This window comes from Orcinus orca, chromosome 1 (genome assembly GCF_937001465.1).
Source record: "Orcinus orca chromosome 1, mOrcOrc1.1, whole genome shotgun sequence".
Lineage (NCBI taxonomy): Eukaryota > Metazoa > Chordata > Mammalia > Artiodactyla > Delphinidae > Orcinus > Orcinus orca.
In genome coordinates, this window is record NC_064559.1 from 91,505,458 (window position 1) to 91,530,087 (window position 24,630).

Sequence of the window (24,630 nt, forward strand, 5' to 3'; positions counted from 1 at the left end):
ATTTCTGCAGGAGATCTACCTAGGAGTGAGTGGACTTGCTGGGTGGTAGGGTAGGCACACACTCAATCTGACTTAAGTGGTACCAGATTGCTCTCCCGGCTGGCTGTACCCATCTCTACTTCCTTCAGCAGTGCACATCCCCGCCAACATGTGACATGATCCAGTTTTCAATTTTTTTGCCAATCTAATAAGCGTAAAGTAACATCTATTGTTTTAATTTGCATTTCTCTGAATACTAATGAGTGTGAGCACCTCTTTATATGCTAGTTAGTTTTTTGGGGTTTCTTCTTTTATAAGTTGCCCATTAATATTCTTGGCCAATATTTTAATTGGGGTTCTTGTTATTTATCATTTTGATTTTCAGTTCCTTGTATATTCTGGGTATTATCCATAGTTGTTTTCAGAAGGTTAGATATGAGGTGGGCTTTGAGGTAATCTAGTCTAACCACCTCATTTTACATTTGGGGAAACTAAGACCCAAGCAATGAAGCGACATCTTAGATCACATGTGTAATGGAAAAGCTGAAACTGGAAGTTATTACTTCTCCTACCATATCGTGTGAAGTGGGCGTCCTTTTAGTGAGGCAGGAATGGCAGTAGGTGGTGGGCCGGAGCTGTTGGGTGCTGCTGGTTCCCCAGCATCTGCATTTCTTTGCAGGCAGGAGGGCCACTTACCCTGACCTGATGGCCGAGATCAACTCTGGACCCAAGAGGCCCTGGCATTCTATGGGGTCCTAGGTCTAGTGACCATTTCCTCTTTCCTATTCACATGGTCACTACTTCAGGACTTTATCTACTCGTGCTTGATCAGCGTTTCTCAAATTTTAGTATGTATAAGTTTCACCGGGAGAAAATATTATAATGCAGATTACTGTCTCACCCTCTCCTGAGGATTTAGAAGCACTGAGGGATCCTTAGAACCCTGATACAGGTGGCCCATGGGCCAGATTTTGTGAAAATCAGTTTCATTAGCTACCTGACTGATCTTCTGTTTCCATCCTAGAGTCACTTCAATTTGTCATTCAGGCTGCCAAACAGAACCACAATCATTCCCCAAACACATCTCTCTTTGTCATACCCCCATGCTTTCACTCTTACCATCCATCTGAAGTGTCCCTTCCTCCATGAAATCCTATGACTTTTCAAGATCTAGGCTAAACATGGTCTCCTCTAGAAAGCCTTCTCTGGTTTTTCTGGGACTCAAGCTCAGGGGCACAGTGTGAATGAAGAAATCTGGCAGGGAGTAGGAACATTCCCTTTGCAGGCACATTGCCCTTTGAAATCATGTGGATACCCCTCTGTATAAAAACGGTGGTTAAAGACACCTCTTGAAGGTAGCAACACCCTAGACAAGCCAGTCTTTTCTTTAAAAAAAAAAACATTTTAATCAAATACAGAAGCACATAGTTTATTTAAAGAGTTGTAGTTCTACAAAATTTGTTATGAAAAACAGCAATCTTCCATTCTTTTCCCCCATGCTTTTCCCTCCCCAGAGGCAGACACTTGAAACTCTTTTGACTGATTTTTTTTGGTATCTCTAAAGAATATGCTTATATTGCTTCTATCTGATTTTTCAATTTTAGGCACTGTCTATTGACTTTCCACTGAAGAGAATAATGATTTAACCTTCTGTCTCCCCACGTCCCCCGACGCCTGCCACTAACGCCCTGTCCCGCTCCTCATGTTTTATTGTTTGGCCAGTTTTTACATCCAGTAAACCACGATGGTTCTCTCTTCCTGGGTGACTGGTGCTACCAGGCCCCTGGCTGTCCAAATCAGAAGTTTGGGCACCCTCCTTAACTCCTTCTACTTTCTGTGTATCCTCCGCCCATCCATTCTTTCCCTACCTCCCCTGTCCAGTCACTCACAGAATTCTGTCAACTCTACCTCCGACATAACTGACATTCATATGCTTTTCTCTGTTCCCAGTGCCACAGCCCTTGCTCCGTCACCCTCTGTCTCCCCTGGAAAAGCGCAATATGCTAGTTTCCTTGTTTGCCATCATACCTCCCTCCCTTCACCTAAGGTGAAGACCTTACAGCCAGAGTGAGCTTTCTAAAGCACAAATTAGACCATGTGATTCTCATGCTAAAAACTCTCGAGTGGACCTTGGGGTCCCCAGGGGACACTTCAAATTCCTTATCACGGTAGGCTAGACGCAGTATTTTGTCCACCATCGCCTTTTGCTTTCCTGGCACACAGACTGCCATGAGGTTGGGGCCATGCAAAGTGTGAGGGAAAGTGACATGTGTCATTTCCAGGCCCGGGGAGGTAAGAGCTACATGCCCATTATATCTCTTCTCTCTCCTGCAGTGGACCTGAGGCTCGTGTTCTAGAGGCTGTAGCTGCAGGATGGAGGACGGCTGCCCTTCCCACATTGGACTGTACATAAGTGAAAAGTGTCTTTGTTGTGTTAAGTCAAGGAAACTTTGGGGTTTTTCTGTTACTGCAGCAGAACCTATCATAACCCTGAGTAACACAAGGTATGCGTAAGGACTTCGGAGTCTGGCCTTGGGTCTCTCTCTTACATGACCTCTCTCCTGTCTTCCTCTCCTTCCACTCTATATTCTAGCTATAATGGTGTGTCAGGCTCTTTCCCACTTCTGGGCATTTGCATGTATAGTTCTTGTTACTTAGAATGTCCCCCTAGCCCACATATATTCTTTGCCACTTTGCCTGGCTCATTCCAACTCAACCTTCAAGTCTCAGCTTAGATGTCTCTTCCTCAGGGAAGCCTTTCAAGACTCCCTACTACTTTCTGGGTTAGTATCCCTCCCTTGTGTCCCTTTGAACCCCGAGGCCTACCCTTCACTTACCACTCTGGCCTGAAATCACCTGTTTACTTATGTCTCCACCAAACTGGACTCTAAGATCCCCGAGCGTCTTGATTCTGCCCCTTCACTGCAGTCTCTTCAGGGCCAGTCAGAGAAGATGCTGAGTCCTTTTTTTTTTGTTTTGTTTTTGTTTGTGTGTGGAAAGAGCCAGGGCCTCTTAGGAGAGAAACTATTGTGCAAAGCTGCAATTCAGATTTCTTTTGCCAAGACTATCTTGGTAGTTTAAATTCTTGAGAGCTACTATTGACTAGTGCTTTGGGGGAAACAGTCAGACAGAGCTGGTTTGACTTCTGGTCTTATTGTGTAATGTTGAGCTAGTTACTTAAGCCCTAATTTCCTTATCTAATGGGGATAATAATAATGCTAATATCCACCTCACAGGGTTATTTTGACAGTTAAATGAGTCTATATATAGAAACACTCAGAACAATGCTTGACATACAGAAATGCCCAATAAATGTTAGATATATTGTTATTTTTAAGAATATCCTAAATGCAAATGTGGTAACCTCGATTGGATCCTGGAACAGAAAAAGGACATTGGGGAATAACTGGTGAAATCCAAATAAAGTCTGAAGTTTAGTTAATAGTAATATTCCAACGTTACTTTTTTAGTTGTGACAGATGTACTGTGAGATAACTGTAATATGAGCTAACTTTGGGGGAAACTGGGTGAAGGCTATATGGGAATTCTCTGTTCTCTCTTTGTAACTTTTCTGTAAGTCTAAAATTATTCCAGGATATATTATTATAATTGGTATTCATTTTAGTTTCACAATATCCCTCTGTGATGTAAGCACTATAATGAGTGCCATTTACAGATGAAGAAACTGAGGCACAGAGAAGTTAAATAACTTGTCCATGGTCACCCCTCACAATCAGGATAACAGAATAAGAATGATTGGTGAGCTGGGATTTAAATAGAATGCGATAATAAACATTTATTGAGCCCCTCCTTTGTGTAAGGCATGTGCTGTGTCCATGGAGAATAACAGGCAGTCTCTGTCCTCAAGGTCATGACAAGTAGGAAGCCCAAGTTCACACAGGTGTAAGGACAAAACCAGGTGTAAGGACAAAACCAGGTGTAAGGACAAAACCAGGGGTAGGAATCCTATTTGTGAGCGCATGCTCTTAACCATCACACCAGACAAATTTGGGGGAATAACGTGCAATTCACAGCGGAAGTGCAGAGGTAAAGGTAGGTCTGGTTGGGGGTTTAGGGACAGCGAGCTCCATGGGCGGGCCTTTGATCTAGTTTTGAACGTGAGCATGATTTGATCTGGGTAGAGAGAAAGGGAAAACCTGGAATGGGTCTTTGGGTTGAGCCACCCCTGCCTTCTGCTCTCTTTCCCTTCTCCTAAGCAGTCCTGAGAGCAGGACCATATGGGTACATACTTAGCTATTCTGTTGCTTTATCAGAGACAGGAGGTCACAGTGCATAGAGCATGGGCTTTGGGGTCAGGCAGCCTGAGGTTCAGCAATTGTTCTGCATCTTATCATCTGTGTGATCTTGAGCTGTGGTCTCTCTGAGCATCAGAAAAATGAGGAAACAATGACCTCCTGACCTGGTTGTTGTGAGGATTAACCCCATGAGAAAATGTTTCTGAAGCGTGGTAGGATGCTGGGCATTTGGTAAGGCCTCAGTAAGTGGTGGCTGGCTCTGTGTGCCTCTCTCCTTCGTTTTGTCCAAGGCTGACACGACGAACCTTTGGTTATGTTGCTAAACATTCCTTTGAAAGGCAGCTTTGTTCAAAGGAAAGAATGTGGACTTTGGGAGGCTGTACTGCTTACCATTTGAGTAAAACAGTGTCACTGTAAAGTAGGATTGTTGTGATAATTAGGAGGTGAAGTGTGAAGATAGCCCATAGACATATTCCATTCATGTTAGTCCTTGTCATTTTGCCTTGTATTTTTCTCCATTTGAATCACTTTAATCTTGACTGCCCTCCCCCCACAACCCTGCCCTAAATTGTTGCTCTTTGAGGACGGATCTCAAATCTTGTATTTGTCACATCCCTCCCTCCAGCACTTAGTTTAGGGGCATAGCATAGTAGGTGCTCATCAAACACAAGTTGGCCCGCTTTCGGGGTGGCCTTCCTCAGCATTTAGGTGCCTCCAACAGCTTCTCTAGACTTTGTTCTATGCCATCCTTCTGAGATCAAGGAATTATCCCTGGGTTGGTTGAACAGGAAAGGACCAACCTGTGAAATGGCCACCAAATGTTTTATTTATTTTACTAGTAGGCTTCAACCTCTAAGACAGCTTTGAGGAGTGGGAAGGGGAGGGCAAGACAGAAAGCAGGGAGCCGGGGAAAGGTCCATCAGACAGCAGCGCCTGGCAACTAAATCAGCTGAGGAAACCCGTCCTGGCCAGACTCCACCCTGCTTTGAAAAATCCTCCTGCTGGCTTCTACCCTCTGCCCGAGCTCGTCCTCTGCCTCATCCTCGCTCGATCTGCGGCGGGCATTCTGGTAGAGCACGGCACACACGCCCGTCAGCCAGGCGGCCACGGTGCCCGCGGAGAAGATGCAGAAGCCGATGAGCAGCAGGAAGATGTAGTCTTGGTGGTCCAGGTGCGTGACGCACATGTACCGGAGCGGGTTCCCCACCTTCGTGATGGGCCACCCTGCCAGTTCTGTGGGCTCCAGGCACGTGGCATTTTGTTCATCTAAGAGGAAACACACAGCAGGCAGAGTGCTGAAACAGCAGAACTCCCAGGGTGCTGAGGCCAGCAGGGACTTGGAGAGGCTGTCTGGACTCTCGCTACTCAAAGTGTGGTCTGCGGGCCAGCGATATCGGCATCACAGGGACCCCGTTAGAAATGCAGGATCTCAGGCACCACCCCAAGGCCTCCTGAATCAGAATCTGAATCTTAACAAGATCCCCAGGTGATCTCTGGGGCACATTAAGGTTTGAGACTGCTCCTGGACTGCTTTTTGCCCGAGGCTTAGCTGTGTTCAGATTCACCTCCTGAAAATGGGCTTTGCTTTCTAAAGCTCCTCAAGGAACGAGAGACCACAGCAGGAGCTGGGAGGTTGGAAACTTAAGCAAGATTGCCGTGGAGTGTTGACACTCCACAGAACTCCACCAGTGCTCGTCATCTCTGTCTCCCCTTCCTCTTATTGACCCCCTCCTTCCCCCTCTGCTTTGCCCTTTCCCCTTGTCCTGTTCCTGAGCCCAGCCAGGGATCACTAAGGCCACCCAATGTCATCGCACGCCACTTAGGAGGGACAAAATTCTCTGGAAATGCCTACTGTGTGCTCTCTATGCCTCACCCTCAGCTCCACCTGCCCCCAACCTGGAGAAACAAAGGGGGAGCTCAGGGAAAAGAGACAGCCAATACCGGAAGCAGCTCTGTTTCTCAGTGGTGATGTTGGTATCACTAGATGATCATATGATCTACATGAGCCTTCAGTCCTTTTTAGCCACTGACTCAGCTGCCTGGCTCCTTCTCTCAGCACCTTTCCACACCAAGCACTGCGGACTTCAGTATATAACAGAAGGCAAGTGGGCTCTGGAGACAGACAGACTAAGGTTCAAACACACTGTTACTTACTAATTTGGTAAACTTCAGCAGGATGTCTGACTCTGTCTCTGAATACCATTGCCTCATCTTACAAAGAATGATACCTATTCTCAGGGTAGTTAGGAGGATTTAACTGCCGCAGGTGAGAAGGCAAGCTTTGTACACAATAGTGCACACAATACACTGTGCACAATAGATGCACAGATGACTCAGCCCTGTCATCAGCCCTGCGTTTTTCTAGCTCCATATACTCCGCCGTGTTGATGCTGAGGTGCCTGTGAGCGGTGTCCAGGTGAATATAAATAAGCATTAGATAAATGAGCTCCCATTCAGGGTTGAGACCAGGGTTTGAGAAAACTATGATCCAAATCATAATAGCAGCTGATATTTACCAAGTTCTGTCTACATGCTAAGTGATATACAAATGCTATCTCGTTTAATTCTTACAGCAACGTTGACACACACTATCATCCTTGTTTTACACATAAGGAAACTGAGACGCAGGAAGGTTTCCTAACTTGAAGGTTTTGGATAACCTGCAGGTTCCAGTCAGGGGACAGGAGACAGAGAAAACCCAGACTGAGCTATCTGAGCTTTTTTGGCAGAAGTGGGAGATACAGAGAGAGGCAAGTGTGGGGGGAAGCTTCACCTAGATCAGGGTAGAAACTCCAGACTATGTGAAGACACTGATATCCTTGGTGACCAAGGACGTGAGGGAAATCAGGTCTGGACTGGAGCTAGAAGCAGGACAATTAGGGAGAGGAATACAGAAGTGAGCTGACTGGGTAGGAGGCAGCTGGCTTTGGGTGGCTGGAGACAGCTGTCCAGGCTGAGTGCTAAGTCCTCTCCAAGCTGGACACTATTCCCTGCACCCTGGTTCTGGGTCAGTGCACCTATAGTGAAGTCATTTGTTACTTTCAGGAAGATGGCCTGAAGTCTGTGGTGCTGTGAGGACTCCCTGATGGAGGAGGCTGTAGACATACGAGGAGGAAGCCAGCATGGGGGCTGCTACATCCACTGGTTACAAAGATTACAGAGGAAAGGAGAGGAAGAAGCCCCTCTCTAGAATGAGTGTGAGACAGTGGCCCTCAGGGCAACCCTGGCCCGTGGGAGAGGGAAAGGGGCCTTGGGCCTCCATCTCAGCGTGCTGTAAAGGGACAGGAACACAATTACACCTCAAGACCTGTCTCTAGTCAGCCTGCTTCCAGGACCTCTGGGGCTTTGCCCAGGAGGTCCAAGAGTGGGGCTAGTGAGGAGTAAGGCAGGCCCCTGCCATCTTCAGGAATTCTAGCAAGAGAGGGCTTAAGTCACCTGCCCAAGCTGCCAGAGACACCACGTGGGAATATACAAAGAAAGATGTATTTGAGAAAGGAGAACGTGGGATTCTGAGGGTCTGGAGTGTGCCTACGGCAGTTTACCTCATTCTATTTTTAAAAAGATTAGGCTTTTAAATTGGCGCTTGGGTGGCAGAGATGAGACTAAACATTAAACGCATATTTCTCCATTTTGGAGCATTACCTTGAAAGGAGCAATTAGGCAGTGATTTTAATGCATCGTTAGGCTGCTTTTAAGTGAGGGATGTGGGTGGATCTGTGGGGAGGGTTTTTCTACTGCTGCATTCACTCTCCCCCCCTCATTGCCTGTCACCGCCAAGGTATGAGCTCTCAACTCTTAGCAGGTCTGTCTCCACCCATTCCCAGTTTCCCAGCTCTGGACCATTTCACACACTCCCGCCAGATTTCCCCTTCTGCAAGCTAGGCTCTTGCCAGCCACACTCTGGATCAAAACCCTCCTCTGACTCCCCTGTGGGGCTCAGAATAACATCCAGATCAACTGGCCTGGTGTTCAGAGCCCTCAGGATCTGCCCCCTCCTACCTTCCCCACCTTAATTCTGAGTGCTCCCAGTACCCCACCCTTTTCAAATTAAACTGTCTTTATTCCTTGATTACATATCCCCCTTATCTGTAGCTAACTTTGTTACACTCCTCTTTTTGCATCAAATATCTCTTCCTCTAACTTTTGCGTGATCAAGTCCTTCCTGTCCCTCAAGGTCTAGTGTACATGCATCTACCCCCAGTAACCCTTCCCAAACCACGTCAGAGGGCAGTCATGTGATTGTTCCCACTTCGAACTCATCTATAGCATTTCCTAGTATCATTCTTACTGCACCTATCACATTCTGTGTTGCTCGGTGGTTATTTGCTAGAAAAGGGGTACATCTTTTCTCTCCTACTAGAGACATTTTTAGCTCTTGATGACATAATCCTTGTTTGATCATTACTGCTCTTGATAACAAGAGCTATCATTCACTGAATGACTTATTTAATTTTTAAGTATTTGGGGATTTTCTAGTAATGTTTTTATTATTGAGTTCTAGTTCAGTTCTACTGTGGTCAGAGACATACTCTTTATGATTTCAACCCTTTGAGATTTATCGAGAATTTGCTTTATGGCTGGACATAAAGTCGATTTTAGTAGTTTTTGCATGTGCACTGAAAAAAATGTATTCTGTCTTTGTTGAGTACATTGTATGTTGATTAAGGTGTGGTTTTATACAGATCTTCTGTATCTTTATTTATTTTATTTATATCTTTATCGACTCTTTATATTCTTTGACTTTTTATTGACTTTATTGACTTTTCAAAACTATTGTCTCCGTTACTATTAGATTGTTAGTTGTCTATTAGTTACAGGGGAAGTATGTTAAAGCCACCAGTTATGATTATGCAGTTGTCTACTTCTCTGTATAATTCTGTCAAGTTTTGCTTTACATATTTTGAAGCTATGCTATTAGATGCATATAAAGTTACCTCTTCTTGATAGATTTATCCTTTTCTCATTGATCAATATCACTTATTATCTGTAGTAATGCTTCGTACCTTAGAGTGTACTCTGTTTGATGACATAAGTATGGCTGTACCAAATTTCTTTTGGTTAGTGTTTGCATTGTGTAGCTTTTCCCATCCTTTTACTTTTGATCTTTCTATGTTTCTATACTTAAGGCATATTTAGTAAGCAGGATGTAGTTTGGTTTTGTTTTTCATCAATCTAGCAAACTTTGTATTTTAATCAGCCCATTAATGTTTAATGTTAGACTGATATATTTGGACTAACTATTTGTTTTCCATTTGTCCTACTTTTTAAATGACCCTACCCCTTGACTATGTTCCTTCTATTTTATTATTTCATTTCCTCTTCTTTAGCTTGTTAGTCATGCATTCTTTTCCTAGTCTAGTATGACGACTTTAGAGTTTATAGACCTATCTACTCATCCTGGAGTGTCTGATATGTGCTAGACACCATATAAGGTGCTTCATAAAATTAAATTCTACTCCTGAGCACCCCACTAAGTAGTTTTAACTATTCCCAGGCTACAGAATGAATAAATTGTTCATCAATTATTCTGTCTCTGCCTTTCTTGATCTCCTTGCCTCTGAGAAAAGGCTGTGTGTTCTGTGTGCTGCACAATCCCAGGGCTTTCATTCACATTACAAACATGTGACTAAGCCCCATCTTATTACTTCCTCAGCTCTACTTCATAGGTGCAGGACATTTGCCCCAGTTAAAGCGCCCAGGTACAATTACAGTGTCATTAATGTTTAAATTCTTCCTGCAAATAGTTCCTAAGGAAACATAAACTACCCCCTTATTTAGTTCCACATGTGGCACGTTGCTCACAGGTGGAAAACCTGTCTGCCAAAATCGAATGCATGGAGCAGCAGCAAGGGTTTCTGGGGCCCAGAACCACACCTGTTAATGCAGGAACCCAGAAAGCCTTCCTTCAGAAAGCCAGCTTGAACCTGGTGGTTTTAAGAGGAATTGCTCCTTTTCTTGGTCTGCAGAAGGGACCACAGTTCTGGGGTCTGTTTAGCTCTCCAGAGGAGCAGGCTGCTCTGAGCTCCCTGGGCAGTCTTGCTTACGACCTGTCTGGGCTGAGTGGAGGAGGCCAGCCTCCATGTGGTGGCCACATAGAGTGAGAGGATAGAATCTGGAGACTTCTCTCTCAATTACACTGCAACTTGGAGAGCAAATACCAGTTTCCATCAGCTTAAGCACTTTGTCATGAAACTTCCACCTGGAACCTAGAGAAAGGCCTAATTCCCTTATTTTTCCTCCTTAGGCCCTAGCTTGCCTGAACATCATTAGATGTTCAGTATTCTTTTCTCCAGCTAAATTATGTATTTGTCAACTACCTATTCATTTGTCTGCCTCCGCCCACTAGATTATGAACTCCATGAAGACATGGATTTGTTTTCACTGTTGTGTCCTCAACATCTAGAATAGTGCTTAACACATACTAGAGCTCAAAGTATGTTTGTTGAGTGAATTAAATATTGCTTGTTATTAATGCCCCTTGGGGTCAATGTCATTGACATAATGCTCGGCTGGAGGAAAGGGAACCTGGGGAGATAGAAGACTATAGGTGGGTCAGCTAACTAACCTCTTGCCATCTTAGACTACTCTACACTAGGCTAATACCAATCCCTGCTTACCTCATGAGAGTCTGGGGAAGGATTCAGTGAGCTAAGGGGTGTGAAGTCCTGGAGGAGGCAGGAACAGATGACTGTTCTGTTCAAATGGAGGGGTAAGCCTTGAAGTGTCCTCTGAGACTGCAGAGAAGGAAATGAGGGTAAGTGCAGATGGGGAAGGGGCTGAGGATGCAAGGGCTGCCAGCATGATGGCAAAAGGTAGTTATTATTATTCCCCAATTACTGTTTGAGAGCAGAGACCCTATCTGTTCACCTTTGTATCCCTAGTGCCTGGTACACAACAGAGGTTTGATAAATGTCTATTGAATGCATAGAGAATGGCTGGATTATCGGTTTAATCTCATACAGCAGTTCTTAAACTCATATTTTTGGCCTTGCTGTTTAGGACTGGTTTCTGATAGAATTTGAGGGGTCACTATCATATTCTGCTGTACTATGGGTGGCCCAGAGGAGAAGACTCCCTAGAGGGAAACCTAGACTGGACTGTACAGCAGCCCAGCACCACCAAAGCCAACTGGCCAGCAAGGCTCCCTTCTTAGACCCTCATGCGTGGTCCTCTGAGCATTTCTAGTCCTCCATTGGCTCCTACCTTTGCCACCCTAGAGCTTCTTTTCCTCATCACTCAGCTGTCTTCCCTTGATGGCATGAGCCAGGCTTCAGCAAATTACAACCTGTGGGCCAAATCCATCCTGCAGCCTGTTTTTGTAAATAAAGTTTTATTGGAACACAGCCATGCCCATTCATTCATGTATATTCTATGGCTGCTTTCATGTTACAAATGACAGAGTGAATAGTGGCAACAAAGACCCACAAAGCTTAAAATATTTATTATTTGCCCTTTCATGGAAAGTGTGCTGACTCTCGGTCTGAAGCATCCTTGGCTTTGGACGATTTGGGCTTGGGCAGTACAGTTCTTATCTGATACAGTTTTTTCCCTTGGATAAAGAGTTCATATTTTGGTAAAGGTTAAACCTGATTCATAGACTCTTGGAACATTACAGGAACAACCTTGAAATCCAGCAAGTTCAATCTGATTATTCCTGTGCTTTAAGGGTGCTTTAGGCTACAGGACTGGTTTTTTTGTATAAGTGGTTGTATATGGGCAAGATTTAGAGGTAGAAAGACCCCTTTTCCTCATAATACTTCTCATGTGCTTGTCAGTGCCCAAAATTCTGTCAGCAGGAGATAGAACCATTCATTCCACTGATAAAAGAAGGCTTAAAGTGTAAAGTCCTCTGAAAAAGAAGCCAATGACTTAATCCCTTCCCTGGGGAACCCCTGCTACTGCCTTTCTTGATGGAGGAGGGGAGCCAGCTACATGACAGGCCTGGGGGATGGTACCAAGCAGTTCCTGGAAGCTAATGGAAAACTCTAGTTTGCTCTCAGTTTGGCCTAGAGCTGGACCTGCTGAATAATAACTCATCTTCTCAGAAAAATCCAGATAGTGGACAGTTATTATCCTCATGGATAATAGGCAATTTAGAAAAGTTCAGTGGTGGAAGACAGCACCGTTCACCAGTCACCCAGGCAGACACTTGGGAGCCCTTCCTGTTTCCTCTCTCACATCCCATAATTTAAGCCATGAGACAATCCTGTTAGTCCTACCTTCAAAATATATCCCAATTCTTACCTCTTCTTATCTTCTGGACCATTACCCTGGGCCAAGCCACAGTCTTCCCTTTGCCTGGACTGTGACAGCCTCTTAACTTGTGTCCCCACTTTCCACAGTCTCTCTCCATCTAGCAGTGGGAACCAGCTGTAAACCATAGATCGTGTCACTTCTCGCTCAAAACCCTTTCGTGACTTCCTGTCACATTTAGAATAAAGTCAAAAGCCTCTCCATGGCCTGTGGGTCCTATAAGATCTGGCCTCTGATTTTTTACCTCATTTCTTACCTTGGCTTCACTCCACTTCAGCCATACCCACCTTCTGCTACATCGAGCTCATTGCACCCCAGGGCCTTTGCACTTGTTCTTCCCTCTGTCTAGAAAGACCACACCACCCTGCACCATATTTCCATTGCTGGTCCCTTCACTTTATTAAGTTCTCTGCTCTTCTTACTTGATGCTTCAATATGTTGGCATTCCCCCAAAGCTTCTGTCCTTGCCCTGTTACCCTCTCATTCTAAACTCTTTCCCTGGCTGATCTCATCCTTTGTTTGGTTTTGATGATCACCAGTGAGCTGATGATTTCCAAACATATATTTTATTCTCTATTATGAATTTCAGGTCAGAATATCCAAATGCCTCCTGGCTCACAAAGACCTCCCACTCAACACGTTCATGATGGGACTTGGCTTCTCTCCTAATCCCCTCACTACCCCTCCTCACAGTGGAGCCCCCATAGCTGTCCAAGCCAATACTTGATTTTTTTCTTTTCCTTTATTTTCCATGTCTCATGGATTTTTTATTCACTCAAATATTTCTTGAGCATTTTCTCTGTGTCTGAATCTTTCTGAAGATTCAGACCTGCTCTTTGCTCTTACAGACCTTCCTGTCTATCAGGGAAGACAAATGTTAAATTAATACAAATCTGTTAATTGTGCTAAGAGTCACAAAGGGAGTACAGGGAACTCTGGGAGGGTCTAGTTCAGTCCCAAGTCCTGTTGCTTCTACCTTCTAAACAGTTCCTTCTGACCTGTCTGTACCTCTTCATCCACACTGTTGCCATCCTCTCTTGTCTGAATGCCCATACTAGCCTCCTGGCCCTGTATCCATCTTGCCTGCCTGCCAAAACTTCTCAGGATACATTGCATGTTCCCTAGAAAGACCATAAACAAAGGCCCTAGATGGCCAGACCCCTGTTTCTCTTTCTAGCTGCATCCATGCTTTGCTGGATTCCTTATAGTTTGGGGAATTCTTCATCTCTAGAGATGAAGAAACTGAGGTTGGCTGCTTTGGCTGGCCTTGCACTGCCTCCTTCCAGGGGCCTGAGTGGTGCTGGGCAATCAGAGGGGCCATGCATAGAGGTCTGGCATTTCTGAGCTCGAGGGAACTTTAGATCACCCACCCTCAGGGATTCCAACAGGGCTGAGTTAGAGGTCCTTCCCAAACCGCACATGCTTGCCATCCCCATTCCTTCTCGAATTTTCTGGATGATTTAGGGATCACTGACCCAGTCGCACCCCTCTCAGCCCCCTTGTTGTCCTCATGAGGCTGCTCCTCTGGCTCTCAGCAGGAGGGAGCCACAAGGCCAGGGTGTCCATGATAAGGTGGGAGAGATGTGCTAGCGGAGCAGTTGACAGCCTCAGCAATGACTGCTGCCCAGCTGTTCCCTCTTTTGGTGTCTGGTCTTTATTGCAATTTCCCTGGTGGAGGAGATGGGCTAGCATTAATAGTGGAAGGGTGTGAGGACCTGAATTCATTCTGGAAATCTAAGTTTTGGCGCAGCTGTAGATGATTTTGTACTTGGTGGATTCAAATGGGGCCATTATCCTATGAGAGCAGCTTTGAATACAGGATGAAATAGCCTCAGAATGAGACTGAGATGTTCCTGTTCAAAATGCCCTCAAAATGACTTGGACTGGAAACAGCACATGACCCAACCCACCTGCTCCCTGCAGATGTCCCTGAGTGGCTTTGTCCCCCTGCATTGGCAGCACTCCTGTGCAGACTCCTCTTTTTGACTTGTGGGCCCCACCATCGGACTAAGCAGGATTGCCTAAGGACTATAATTTAAGGGTTGACACAGACGGAACCTCTGTCCTGAGACTACCTCCACATCTACGTTAGTAGCCTGTGATTTTCTGAATTCTCACTGTTTCTGGTTGTTCCCTGTCACATTGCAAATGCTCCTTGAGGGAGACATATCAAAACATTATTAGCTACTAACATCTTAGTGTAAGTCAATTTATTCACCAGATGGAGCGGCCACCATAGAGCTAGAACCCAGACCATTGTCCTAGGGTTTCTCAAAATGCGGCCTAAGGAGCACCTGCCCCAACATCTCACTGAGTCATCACCTCTAGACATGGAGCCTGGGCTCTTGCGCTCATTACAGTTTGAGAACCACTGGTGGAGCAGATCAGGTCTGGGAGGAAAGTCCAGGGCACTAAGTGCCTGGGGGGTGGAGGCATTTTTCAAGGCCAGACATTGTTCAAGGCCATTGCTTAAGACAGGAAGCGGGAGAGTGCAGGAGTTAGAGGTTGCACTTCCTAATTGTGTGACCACTGCCCTCATCTCTAGGAACACCTGCACCTCGACACGGACTCGTTGTGCACTTTGCTCATCTGGGACCCTGTCTGCTGACCACTGCTCTCCTTTTCCTTCATCTAAGTGCATCTTATCTTTCTATTTAGGTTCATAGGCTGCCAACGAGAAGGGATTTATAGAGTATCTAATCCTATTCCCTTATTTCAGAGACAAATGAGACTCAGAGGGAAAAATGACTCACCCCAAATCACACACAGGCATGACTGGGATCAGGCTTCCTGGCTTTCAACTGCATTTTCTCTCTCTTGTATCCCCCTAGATTTGCCTTATTAAGGACAGGAATTATGACTTCTTTCCCTGTGATAAAGCACCCCAGCAACATAAATACAATGTTGGGCATGTAATAAACATACAATAAATGTTTCAGAGTTGAATAGACTGTGATGTGCCTGATAGTAAGGAAATACCATGGCATGGGAGAAAGCATTGAACTTGGGTGTCAGAAGATCTCCACGCTGGGCTGGGCTCTATAGCCACTTACCTGGGACATGGCTAGATTCTAAAGTTCCAGTTTAAGCTTCCTATATCTTCCTATATTAAAGGCTTCGCCCACCAATATGGTGGCCACTAGCCATACATGTGGCTATTTAAATGAATTGAAATGATGTAAAATGAAAAATTCAGTTCCTCAGTTCTACAAGCCTAATTTCAAGAGCTCAACAGCCACATGTGGCTAGTGGGTAGTGTATTGGACAGCACAGGTTTAGACCATTTCTACTGCTGCATAAGCTTTTGTTGGGCAGTGGTGGACCAGACTTTGAGGGTGGAGGGCATGTAGGAAGCCAGGCTTTTTCTGTCCAGGAGCTTAGAGCTACATGAGTTTTTGAGAGCATCTTCAGAGGCATTCAACCCTGTCCTGCTGGGGAGCCCTCTCCTGGGAAGAGCTCAATTTCTACTCTCACCTTCAAACAGCATTAATGACTGGAAAATTACAGTTCCAGCCAGGAATTAGTTCTCCTATTTTCTGACCTGAGCCAAAAAGGAAATGGAATCTGTGGACCTGTTTTAACTCTGCATTGATCAGAGCATCCAGGCAACCAGCACATTTCAACTCACCTCCATTTCTGCTATGATTTTTGTGTTTGGAAAGTGAATACGTGAACTCTTTGAGGACTGGGCAGTTTTCAGTGCATCTGGTGAGTATATCATTGGAGGGTTTCCTTTGAGGAAGACTTTTGATGATAGCGCCAAATCTCTTGTCGATATGGGAAAGTTTTGATGTTCCTATCTGCTGTAGCCTTGTGATGAAATAAGGTGAATAAAACATTCAGCCTCCTCTATAGCCCCTCTGTGGCGGGTGAACTTAGCCAAGGTGTGACATAGGGGAAGGACATATTATTGCCCTCATGTCTTTTGTTTTAACACCTCTCCATTTCTTTCCTGGATCTTGGCTTCCTTCAAGGTTCCCCCACTGCTGCAGAATTAATCTTAGCTAATTGCATTTCCCAAGAACTCACTCTTCCCTCTGATATGAAAGTTGATAAAAGCTTAGGGGCACCGGTATTATTCTGCCCTGGAACTTACATATTTGTTCGCAATCCTTTTCAACATTGGGGCACTTTTAGGGACCCAGAAGGATGAATCTCTAATGGCTAATTTTAGCCCAATGGTAGGCAGTGGATGGGGAGAGACTGGGGCAAAAATACTGCTCATTACTCTTCAGATCACAAAATTACACCATGTAGGTGACTTCCTTCTCCTAAGGCCATGTCTGCCCCATCGTTGAACTGACCTCCTGGCCCTCATCCCTTGAAAGATGTCTGCACGTTCACACCTGTTTCTGGAAGTGGGGTTTGTGTTTAAGATAGAACTTCAGTTCCAGACTCAGGTGACTCAGGAAGAGCCACCTTGCTGCTGCTGGCCCAGCCCTGAGTCTCATGGTCTGGGCTGAGACCAAGCCTTGATTTCAGCTTCTGGTTTTATTTCCCAGGGTCTGAACTCCTGTATTCATAACTCATCCAATATTCAAATCCAGGATTCCCTCTGTCCCATTTTCTCAGGGAGTAGAATCCTGGGACCTGCTGCCTACCTTCCCATCTCCTATTTATATCCCCATATGCATCTGTACGGTCATATCTCCTGCACAGGGTACACTGTCCTCCAATAAGGCTGAGCCTTCCTGAAGTCCACTGCTTGTCCCAGGAACCACCTGAATGATATTTGCTACTCTCTTAGTATCCTGTGTCTTTCCTACATCTGCCAACCATTTGTTTATTGAATGTTTATGGTGTGCCAGGCTTAATGTTGATGACAGTTTATAAATGTTCTCATTTCACCCTTACACCAGCCCTAGAGAGGTTGGTTCTATTATTAGACCTGTCTGAAAGATGAGGAAATTGAAGTGTGGAGAGCTTAAGTAAATTATCTATCTCCTACAGATACAAAGTGGCAGGGCTAGGGTTATGATCCACAACTGTTACACTCCAGAACGTGAGCTCTTCATACTGGGCTCTCCTGCCTGTATGGTGGCCGTCCTTCACCACCTGAAGCTGAGGCTGTCCGAAGTACTTGTTCTACCCCAAAAGGCACATGTTTGCCTTTTTTGTCTTGCTGTGTCCATGAGGTTAGTTCTGCTGTGCCTAATTGGACCGTGGGACACATAAGGTGCAGGTGGCCCATAGTCAGATGAATCTCAATGCACAACCCCAGGGTTCTTGGCTAGCTACCTCTATGAACACTTGTTTGGCACATAATAGGCACTCAATAAATATTTAAATGGATGAGTGCCTGAGCTAAGTGGTAGCATGGAAGTCCCTTACTTCACTGCCTTGCTTTACAAGGGGTCTATATACTGGAATTCTGCTGTCATGCAGACCTCAATACTGCACTGCAGGCAAAATCTCCCAATACTGAGGTTTAGTATCTCCCTGGGTCTAAAATGAAACCCATCTTTAAGTTGGATTCTCCTTTATAAACAACCAGGTTATTTAGCTTATTTCATAGAAATTCTTCCTGTATCCTGAAATTTGGGCACATGGGGAAGAGATGTGTAGACCCCATTCTAGAACATGCCAGAGAGTACCGTTTTGATAGAAAATGTGGTATAATAGGTGGGCTAAAGGTTGAGAGTTCAACTAGAGTGTTTGTAAATAGCAAAGATATTTCCACCTAACAGAGGCAGGAATCATCATATGAGAGTCACATGAAATAAACATCTTCCATTATGTTGAGGTCTGGCTAAAGGGCAAGAGAAGCATCTAATGAATTTTATTGTGTGAGTGTTTTCAGCTTTTTGTGTATGTGTCTGTGTGTGTGTTCATGTGTTGACGTGTATCTGTGCATTTATATGTGTATGTGTGTCATGCATATGTAATACGTGGGTGAGTGTGTATGTAATTATGTATATATGTATGTATGGTATGTTTGTGTAGATACAACTTTGTGTTTGTATATGTGCATGTATGTATGTGTTTGCATATGTGTTCATGTGTATGTTTGTGGTTTTGTGTGTGTGTGTGTGTGTGTATGGGAAGGGAGAACCAGACTGAATAACATGCAAAGGAGAGCAAACACTGAGGTTAGGTTCATTCTTTTAGAGTTCGGGTAGATTGGGGTGAAACCTCAGTTTGCAAGGGAAGTGCAGGCATATTATAATGAGTTTATGATGACTAGGACTTATTATCCAATGAAAATGATCTAGTGTGAGTTCCAAGTGTAGACAGGTAAAGCTGAAATTTAGGTGCTGTGGGCATATGCTTAAAACATGACTTATATTTATAACTAAAGTGACTTATTCAATCATAGTTATGTAATATGAGGATTTAAGAGAGAGTTGCCACATGGGAAAAGACTTGAATTTGAAATCAGGAGGTTCCAACCATTTTCTTGCCTTTTAGTAGCTGTGTGGTTTTGGGTGAATCAGTCTATCTTCTCAACCATAGGATAGGGGTTAAAAATACCCATCCTAGCCTCTTCCAGTCCTAGAGCACAAAATTTAAGGGTTGGTGTGACACTCAAGTAGAGAAACTGAAACAGCATGTGTGAAAAAACTTCAGCAGCTGCAAAGCTCCGTACAAAGCTAAATTATTCTATGTCTGAGCTGGGGCTCACTGTTGTTTTTAAGAGATAATAGTAATGAACTGGAGCAATGAGACCATATTTCTGTATGAAGTGAACTGGGAGGGTTCCTCTACGCCACCAAACAGCAGAGGGAGATGAGCAGATTAGCAGTTGTGTGTGTGTGTGTGTGTGTGTGTGTGTGTGTGTGCGCGCGTCAGGGTGGGGGGCTCCCACTGGCCAGTGGATGAAAGATTTGTCTACCTCAAAAGCCAGACTCTTCATTCACAAGGAGCTTATGAGCTTGACAAGATAGACACCCGCCTCTGACGTTTTTGAAAATATGCAGTGAAACAGACCTGGTTTTCAATCCTGGATTGAATTGAGTCAAGGAGTCCAAAGTAGTTAGCCTGAAAGTTCTGAGAAGATACAACTTTTTAAGCAAAATTCTGATTACAGGAGATTTGGTGGGAACTGAAGTGATAGGCTTAGGCACTGGGGAAGAAGCCAAGCTACTTACCCTTTTCAGCTAAGTAGGGGGTCCTCCTGGCAAATTGGTGGTTTCTGCTCAAGGAAAATGTGTATGAACGGTGGGGAGGTGGCAAGAAAAGATGATGCCGGTCCACAGGCTAGTTACATGAACACTGACAGGGAGAATCCCATTGGGGAATCACATTTGATGCATGAGAATGATTAATACTGACCCTCTTTTAGAGAGCTTTCTAGAAAGCAGCACAGCACCAGTCATTGAGAAAAGTGGAAAGCATGATCACTAGAAAGGCAAGGCAAGCCCCCCAAGAAACTGCTCCTGTGTTCTTTTATGATTACTACTGTTAAGATGGTCTGACAAAATTTGTTCCTTTTGATTTATTCTAACTCAAGTTGAAGTACCTGGCAGCAGGGCCAGGTGCCTCGGGCACAAAATTTAAGGAGACACTCAGTCTCGGTGCCACCTTCGATTCTGCATCCTGGAAGCCTTGCTTGCCTCATCAGATTCCAGCCCCTGCCTGGAAGACAGTTCAAGACACGTGCGTTGGAAAGCCAGGAGGGCACATTTTTACTTGTTCTCACCACCCATCTCCTTCTCCCCCAGTGTGCCTTAAAGTCTGTCATTTTGGTCAGGAATCTTTCTAGAATATTGCCACATGGGCAGGACTTCAGGGTGGAAACTTCAGCAGGACTTTTGTGAAGCTGGTGCATGAAAATATTTTCAAAAACACACACCCAGGGAAGGCAGAGAAGACTTGGTTCTGGTAGGGTTTAATTACATCAGTGCCTCCAGGCTTTCTGTGAGGGGTTATTTCACACTTCTACTAAGCTCTGACTTCCCTGGGTGAAAGTGGTATTGGTGGAGTGGGGGAATTGAAGGATAAGAATGGGACAGTAAAGTCACTGAAAAGAAGAAGGGATGAGGCACCAGAGTGCCCCAGGGACCATGGCAGAGGGGTGGGGACAGTGGATAGAGTGGCAGCAACTGGCTTGGAACTCTACCAGGTAAGACTTGAGAGTCTGCCTGTGAGATTGGAATCTCCCTGCTTGACACAGTGGACACTGGTGGTCCATTCTCCACCCATTCATGCCGTGCTCTCCTTCCTTGTGAGGTTAGCATCTGAAGACAAAGAAGATATCAAATGCCTTCTCTTCTCCTCTCTCTCTCATTCATGTCCAGGTCGTTCACGTGCCCCTCCTCTGTCTCTGTTGAACTTTCCCTTCTGTATATCATACCACTGGATTTTCTGCTGGCTATGAATGACTGAATTTACTTTTAGATCCTGAAAAAAGTCAGTCACTGACTTAAACAGATTAAAATAGTTTACCAATGGAATACAGTGTCCCTGTATTTCTTTGTCACTTTGCAGTTACAGTACTTTACCATTTCCACACATATCATTTCCTGTTGACATGACAACTCTGTATGTTTGGTAATACTGTCCCTACTTTATGGATCAAGAAACTGAGGCACAGAGAAATTGTGACTTCCCCAAGGACGGCCAAGTAGTAAGGGCTGAGTGCGGGAGCAGAACTCAGCTATTTGGATGGCTATTCTAGAACTTTTTCTACTGGTCCTTACTGCCTCTCCAGTCAACCCAGGGATGGATCCTGCAGAGCAATAAGAACGCTTTCAATCAACTTTACCCAGATATCTCTCCCACACTGACCATCTTTTGACTTCACTTTTTCTGGAACCAATTCCTCCTATGCCATCACATCCTCATCCCCGCACCCAATCAAGTCCTCACCTGGATGGTTCACAGGGGACATTATTAAGTAGATGGTGAAGTCCAGGAAAGAGCAGTTGCATTTCCAGGGGTTTCCACTCAGATACAGGGTCTGGAGTGTTATGAGGTTATGGAAGGCAGCAGGGTCCAAGGTCTGCAAGCCGGTATTTCTGAGGTCCAGGTACCTCAAAGAGCTGGTGTTGGCAAAGGTGTACTTGTTGAGTGATAACAGATGAGGGTTGCTGGAGATGTTCAGCTGCACCAGATTGCTGAGCATGGAGAAACTGTATGGGGAGATCAAGGTTAAATTGTTGAAGCTGAGATCGAGGTAGATGAGTTTGAAGACCCCGACGAAGGTATAATCCATCACCTCCTGAATCAGGTTCTTCTGACAGTCCAAGTAAACAAGGTCACTGAGGAGTCCTAGATTCATCGCTGGCAAAAAGCGGATGCTGTTATCATTCAGGTACAGCCTCCGGGTGTTCAGGGGTATGTCAGAGGGGTATTCAGTTAACTGGACCCCTGTGCAGATCACTTCTTGGGCTTGACACTGACAATTATTTGGACACCTTGACCCCGATACCAGTCCCATTCCAAAGGAAAAGAGTAACCACCCGGGCCCAGGGCCTGAAGCACGGGACATAGTAAGAAGCGGCGACTACCCTCCTTCCACTTGCCAGCGGGCGCTGTCCCTCTGATCGGGAGGCTGCCGAGGGGCGTGGTGGGGCGGGGGGAGGGGCGCTGGAAAGAACTGTAACACTGGCTTTGGGCGAAGCGATTTTCCATTACAGGAGAACTGAACAGAAGTTGAAACGCGAGGCCCAATGCCCTGCCGCCCGGCTTGGTGGCTCTGCTGATTGCTCACTCCCAGACTGCTGCTGGAAGCCTGCCGGCTTGGCGGCTTTAAAAGGTCTCACTCTTTCCCTGCGTTCGCAAGTGAAGGGGAGCCAGGGGAGAGCCACATGACAATGAGGTTGCCAGTTGACACCTTTGTGATGTCAGCAGCCTCCGGAGACTGCCCAGCTGAGGGAGGGAGAGTCCTGACTCTTCTTCTGGGTGGTGTGAGGGTGTTTTGTGTTAACTCAGGAAGCCGGCTGTCCCTGGGGGAGTGGGGGGAAGCGCACGGATTCACTGTGTGCGCGCGTGTGAATCAGCTCCCCAAGGAGGTGCAGTGGATTAGACTAGATTGGACCCCCTAATCCGCAGGCCACAGAGGGATCACGGAAATCTCCAGTCCAACTCCCTTTTTTTACTGATGTGAAAAGTGACCTGAGGTCAGTTCTCAGCGTGGGTCTCTTCCTTAGGTATTGAGTTTGGATAGGCGCCATTTTTGGGGTGTTGTCGGGAGAAGATGGGAAAGGGTGGAGGAGGGGGGAGCGCCTTTGAAATGAGGCAAGGGAAATTCCCTAATAAGGTGGTGTTCTTACGACTGTATTCCCAGTTTGCATACAACCCTGTCTGCATTTGGAATATATATGTGTACTAGTATTTAAAAGCCTTTTGAGCAAGTATAAATATTCCCCCTAAAACAAAACCCAAATGTATTAAAAAAAAATCTGAGTGCAATGATAGGAACTATTTCTTACCGTTTATATTCTAGGATTTTTAAAATAATGAGGGCCTCACTAGTGCTTCTAGTATGAGTTTATACTCATTAGCTGCTTGAAGGATAATGGGAGAACGTCTTTTGGAGGGAAGGATGGAGAGTCTGGAAGCTTAAGTGTTAGGATGTATCACCCATTCTATGGAAGAAGGCACATTGGGCAGAAACAAAGAAAAAGCATCTCAGGAATTAAAATTTTTATTTTAGGGAAAATAGGATTTCATTCTTTGAAACATTCATAGATAACATAACTTGAATATTAATAAAGTAATGAAATCTATATTTAGCTTAGCACAGTGCCTGGCACCTGGTATGTAATAAATATTTATTGAATGAATGATGCGTGAATGTCTCTGATGGTTTGCTCCCTTTTCTTGTTTCTCTGCCAAGAGAGAAATTAATAAACTCAAGTGGATTTGTGGCTGGTTAGCTAATGCTTGATTGTGTTTACTTACTCAGCATTCCCAGGCCATGAATTAGGATGATGACTTTGGTGTGTTTACCAAATTGAAAGTGACCTTATTTAAGTAGAAATTTAAACACTTAAAATAATGACCCAAATGATAATTGTACTAATTGAAGCAGAATTTTATTGATAGAAGTGTCACCCTCTCCTTATAATTAAAAAAAATGATAAATTCCTGGTAAATCAGATAAATCAGATCTTACATGATTGCCCAGGAGAGGAATTTGGAACATGAAGTCTATGGAGAAGAATTAATTTCCAAAGTGATCGTTTCTTTTCGGGGCTGGGGCAAAGGTGTGGTTTGATGGTGGGGTGGGGTGGGGATGCTTTATTTAGATGGCGCTGTGTGTGTTGTGTTTCTTTTTGATGAGAGATGATGCTGCCTGGCCTACCAGGGCTCGTGGAGTGATTTTATTGATGTTCCACCCTTTCTTTCTTTTTTAAAAATATCTTCTCAATACTTTATTTTTAAAGTTTTTATTGGAGTATAGTTGATTTACAATGTTGTGTTAGTTTCTGCTGTACAGCAAAGCGAATCAGTTATACATATACATGTATCCACTCTTTTTTAGATTCTTTTCCCATATAGGCCTTACAGAGTATTGAGTAGAGTTCCCTGGGGTATACAGTAGGTCCTTATTAGTTTTCTGTTTTATATATAGTGGTGTGTATATCTCAGTCCCAATCTCCCGAGCTACCATATGATCCTGCAATCTCACTACTGGGCATGTATCCAGAGAAAACCATAATTCGAAAAGATATATACACCCCAATGTTCATAGCAGCACTATTTACAATAGCCAGGCTATGGAAGCAACCTAAATGTCCATCGACAGAGGAATGGATAATGAAGATGTGGTATATATATACACACACACAATGGAATATTACTCAGCTATAAAAAAGAATGGAGTAATGCCATTTGCAGCAACAGGGATGGACCTAGAGATGGTCATGCTGAGTGAAGTAAGTCCACCTTTTCTTCCATGACTTTCTCTCTCTTTCTGACTCTTCCTTTCCTCAGGGAACCAGTGTCTCCATGTTGCCCTATTGAATTTCCAGCCCCTCGTGTAGACTAACTTTCTCAAGACATTAGCCTCAGGCTCAGGCTTACCTGTCTGGCCATAAGATTACAAGTGTTGTCACTTAGAAAAGCCTTAGATGAATAAAGCATACTAAAGCTTATTGACCAACACACAGTGGCTGTGTCTCTCTCTCTGAAGTAGTATTATTTTAACAAAGCATCATGAGTGGTTAACCTCAAGGAATAGTCCTTTGGCTTGAGC

General features: G+C 44.7%; 1 protein-coding gene across 2 annotated transcripts; it reads right to left on the reverse strand.

The window, feature by feature from the left end:
- Positions 1–5,043: 5,043 nt before the first annotated feature.
- LRRC52 (leucine rich repeat containing 52) lies at positions 5,044–22,220 on the reverse strand. 2 transcript variants are annotated; one of them, XM_004282045.3, is made up of 2 exons: positions 21,297–22,220; positions 5,044–5,501 (listed from the first exon to the last, which is right to left on the reverse strand). In XM_004282045.3, the coding sequence occupies exons 1-2, from the start codon at positions 21,916–21,918 to the stop codon at positions 5,176–5,178; spliced, it is 948 nt and encodes a 315-aa protein (XP_004282093.1). In that variant the 5' UTR covers positions 21,919–22,220; the 3' UTR covers positions 5,044–5,175. The 2 variants fall into 2 exon arrangements, 1 of the variants encoding a protein (XP_004282093.1); XR_007475370.1 differs by lacking the exon at positions 21,297–22,220 and adding an exon at positions 10,853–10,959 and having other exon boundaries at positions 5,443–5,501.
- Positions 22,221–24,630: the final 2,410 nt, after the last annotated feature.

What these genes read in the sequence shown, in the direction of transcription:
- LRRC52 (XM_004282045.3), bottom strand. Translation starts at nt 21,918, where the DNA reads ATGTCCCGTGCTTCAGGCCCTGGGCCCGGGTGGTTACTCTTTTCCTTT. An exon ending in GTCCCCTGTGAACCATCCAG is followed by an intron (nt 5,502 to 21,296) that starts GTGAGGACTTGA and finishes GTTTCCTCTTAG; the next exon opens with ATGAACAAAATGCCACGTGC.